This window comes from Musca vetustissima, unplaced genomic scaffold, assembly GCF_032173495.1.
Source record: "Musca vetustissima isolate MV318-11 ecotype Yass unplaced genomic scaffold, APGP_CSIRO_Mvet_v1 utg258252, whole genome shotgun sequence".
In the NCBI taxonomy this organism is placed as follows: Eukaryota; Metazoa; Arthropoda; class Insecta; order Diptera; family Muscidae; genus Musca; species Musca vetustissima.
Window position 1 is genome coordinate 1 of NW_026882303.1, and position 3415 is coordinate 3415.

At 36.8% G+C, this 3415-nt stretch overlaps 1 protein-coding gene across 1 annotated transcript; it reads left to right on the top strand.

The window, feature by feature from the left end:
* Positions 1-1405: 1405 nt before the first annotated feature.
* On the top strand, positions 1406-2608 carry LOC133328621 (uncharacterized; the record flags this gene model as incomplete). Its single annotated transcript, XM_061537163.1, has 2 exons — positions 1406-2137; positions 2192-2608. Coding segments are annotated over 2 exons (1149 nt in total), but the record flags the coding sequence as incomplete, so codon positions are not given.
* Between the last annotated feature and the right edge of the window lie 807 nt (positions 2609-3415).

A 3415-nucleotide genomic window follows, 5' to 3' on the forward strand; every position in this document is an offset into this window, starting at 1 on the left:
AGCCCGTCCGGCTTTTGAACCTTACCTAATGGTTTTAATATTTTGATTTTTTTAGTCAACATTTGTAACCAAGTTGGGCTTAATTTAGCTTTTGCAGTTATTTGTATGGCCTCCCCGTAACATTCCCGATTTTTGGTCGTTCAAAGATGCCGATATGTTTTCCTACCGAATATGTCGTAATTTTGTGTTTAGCGTTGTCATTATGTAGTAAATTTTCCTCCAGAAATAACAAATATTGATCTACCTTTTGCTGTAATCCACCTTATTTTTACAGTCCAATTTTTGATATTTTCAGAACGCAACAGTATTTTATTGAGGTTATCTTTCTTCTAAGACGTTTTGAGGAATATACAAATATTAATATTCGATTTAGAAGCTTCTAAGCTTCGTAGGACACCTCTTACTTACTTTTTCCAATTAATTCCGATTTTAATGTTCCAATATTAAATGTCAGATAACCCAGGCAATACAATATCCTTCAGCTCAATTTTAAAGCTAAAATGAGTCAGCGAACATTTAGAACGAACACCCATAAACAGTTTTCGGATCATAAAAGCCTAATATGGTACTGATACTACAACACATTTTGACATAGCTTTCTGATTGACACTTGCCTTGCAACAAGTGTGGCATGACACAACCTTCCAATTTCCTTCCATTTAAAAATGCAGTGACCATTAACCATATCGTCAATGTGACAACAAAGTGAGACCTCTCCTAATTTTCCGTCAATAGAAATTTATCCATGTCGACATGATTTTATGACACGGCGAAGTTGTTGAATAGAAATCCGCAAAAAATCACAAAACATACACACGACAAATACACTGCACGCATGCGTGGTGGCGTTGGTGGAACACCAATGCCCGCATAGCAAACTCCAAACCGCCAAGATAGAGAGGGAGAGAGCAAAACAATTTTCCCATTGAGTTTAATTAAAATGTCCGTTTTGGATGATTGCCTTGGCCTAATTTTTTTCCGTTAAGCTTTAGAATATGTCGTTTTTGTTGTTTTTGCTGGTTGCGATTAAGCTTTTTTGTTAGACAGAAGAAAAAACAGAGTGAACAATTCAGCTAAAGATAGAGATGGAGAAAAAAGTGTTTCACAATTGTTGCCACATAAATTTGCCAAGATTAAAAAAATAGAAACGCACACACACACACATACATTTATATTCTGATACACTGTTCACAGTTCCAACTGCCTGAGAACAAGGTGTGGTAAAACTCCACACCAGGGGTTATGCGATCAAGCGACACCAACAACACTAAAAGTTTCTATCTTTGTTTGTTTGCTTGTTGATTTGTTGGAGCAAAGTGCGTCTCAAGCCGCCACAGAATCATTGCGTAATATTGACAGAGCATTAATTTCAATTTTTTGTTTGTTTAATTTATCATTTGCCCAGGTACACCCAGAATATGCCTTCAGCTATGGCGTCAAAGATCTGCATACCGGCGATGTTAAATCTCAGTGGGAATCGCGTGAGGGCGATGGTGTCAAGGGTCATTACAGTGTACTGGAGCCAGACGGCTCCATACGCACCGTCACCTATACAGCAGATGCCAAATCAGGTTTCAATGCCATTGTAAAGACAGTGGGTGCCAATTCACATCCCGTCACCGACTCACCACATGACATAGATGCAAAAAGTGATGATACCTCACAATCGAAAATCAATCACTATAGCAAAGATCAAGAACACATTGTCTTGAGTTCCGATATTAAACCTCTTAAAAAGCCCATAGAGGATCTAACACACTCACATCCGAAAATACCCAGTTTAATTGAATTTAAACCACATGCCCGTATTCGGCAGGTGCCCATGGAATTGGAACCGGGCATGCGAGAACGTTTACAGGAGGCCCGTGATAATTATTACAAAGAATTGGCACAAAATAGTTTCCAACCGTCGGGCGCCATTTCACCGAGTTATGATTCGCATCAAGATAATGATTGGAAAGCTGTAGTGGGTCTTAGTCAAGGTTATCAAAACGTGGAGGATTATCTACATCCAGTGCCCTCGTCATCTAACCACTACAACAATGAGCCCTTACAGCCAATAGCCAAGCCATCGTATAAACCACAAAGACATACCGAATTCATTGCCTCAAAGCCGCATTATCCACAACAACAAATAGTTCAACAACAACAACATCCTCAACAACATCCACAACAACATCAATATCCTCAGCGCTATCAAATAACCGCTCCAGCATATCCTGATCCTCAAAGTAATGCCATACCATTCAACAGCAAGAAGACTGGGGTAAAGACTACCCTTGGCCTTAAGCACTATGCTTCCCTGCCCCACAAATATCTTAATCACAAGCCACGACATGATTACTCAGCCTATTTCCAACGGGGAGGTGGCAAGAAACCTCGCAAATTGGAACCTAAAATTCCCTCAAATTTGGATCTACTGGAAATCGACGAAGAAGAGGATGACGATGACGTTGAGATTGAGCAAAACGCTGCCTCCGCCAGTCTGGTCCAGTCGATGGTGAAACGTGATAAGAAACACATGGTACCCATGTATGCCGGTCACTATGCACCCTGGAATTCGGTACAACAAAAGAAACAAAATGCCCGTCCCTATCGACGTCTATGAATACTTTGATTTGTGTTCTTTTTGTGTAGAGGGTATAGTATTGAGAACTCACAGGACAAGTTAATTTTTTTAATAAATTCAAAAGACTAACTATTCTGGATTTATTCAGTTTCTTTCAGTGACATTTTTGAAAAATTTTGTTGAATATCGTTTTTTGAACTCCATTTTATAAAAAAAAAGTTTATTTAAGTTAATTTGCAGTTTCACTCACAGAATAGTGTATGTTATGCCGTTACTTTTCCATTTAGTTATTAGATTTTATTATTCTACGTAATTTTAAGTTTTAATTTAAATTAATTTATTGCATTTTATATTTGTTTAAGATTTTTTTATTACAATAAAATCAAAATTGTTGTAGTGGTTTCCTTTGTTGATTTTTTTTTTTTTTTTTTTTAATTATGTAAGGACAAATTGTACGCCAGGAACAAGCTTTTGCCCTGAAGGTTTTTAAACCAATATTAAGTTGCAGCTATTTTCGAAAGGAAATTATGACAAACGTATGTTAAATTATATAACAATAGACCAATATTTGTAATTTCTGGATACGCATCATATTTTCAATACTCAACATCCTTGCTTTATTGTTCAAACGTGTTGTATATTTTTAGTTCTGAGTGAATGGCAAATTTGTACACACTCCAACATAATATGGAGGGTATATTAAGTTTGTATTTCCATTTGTACATCATCGAAACCCTATAATGAGAAAAATATGCTTAATCATTTTTTTGCGTTATATGGGGGTACCCTAAAGAGTAAATTAATATTTATAATATATGGTTGGATGATTTGGTAAACATTGAGAAC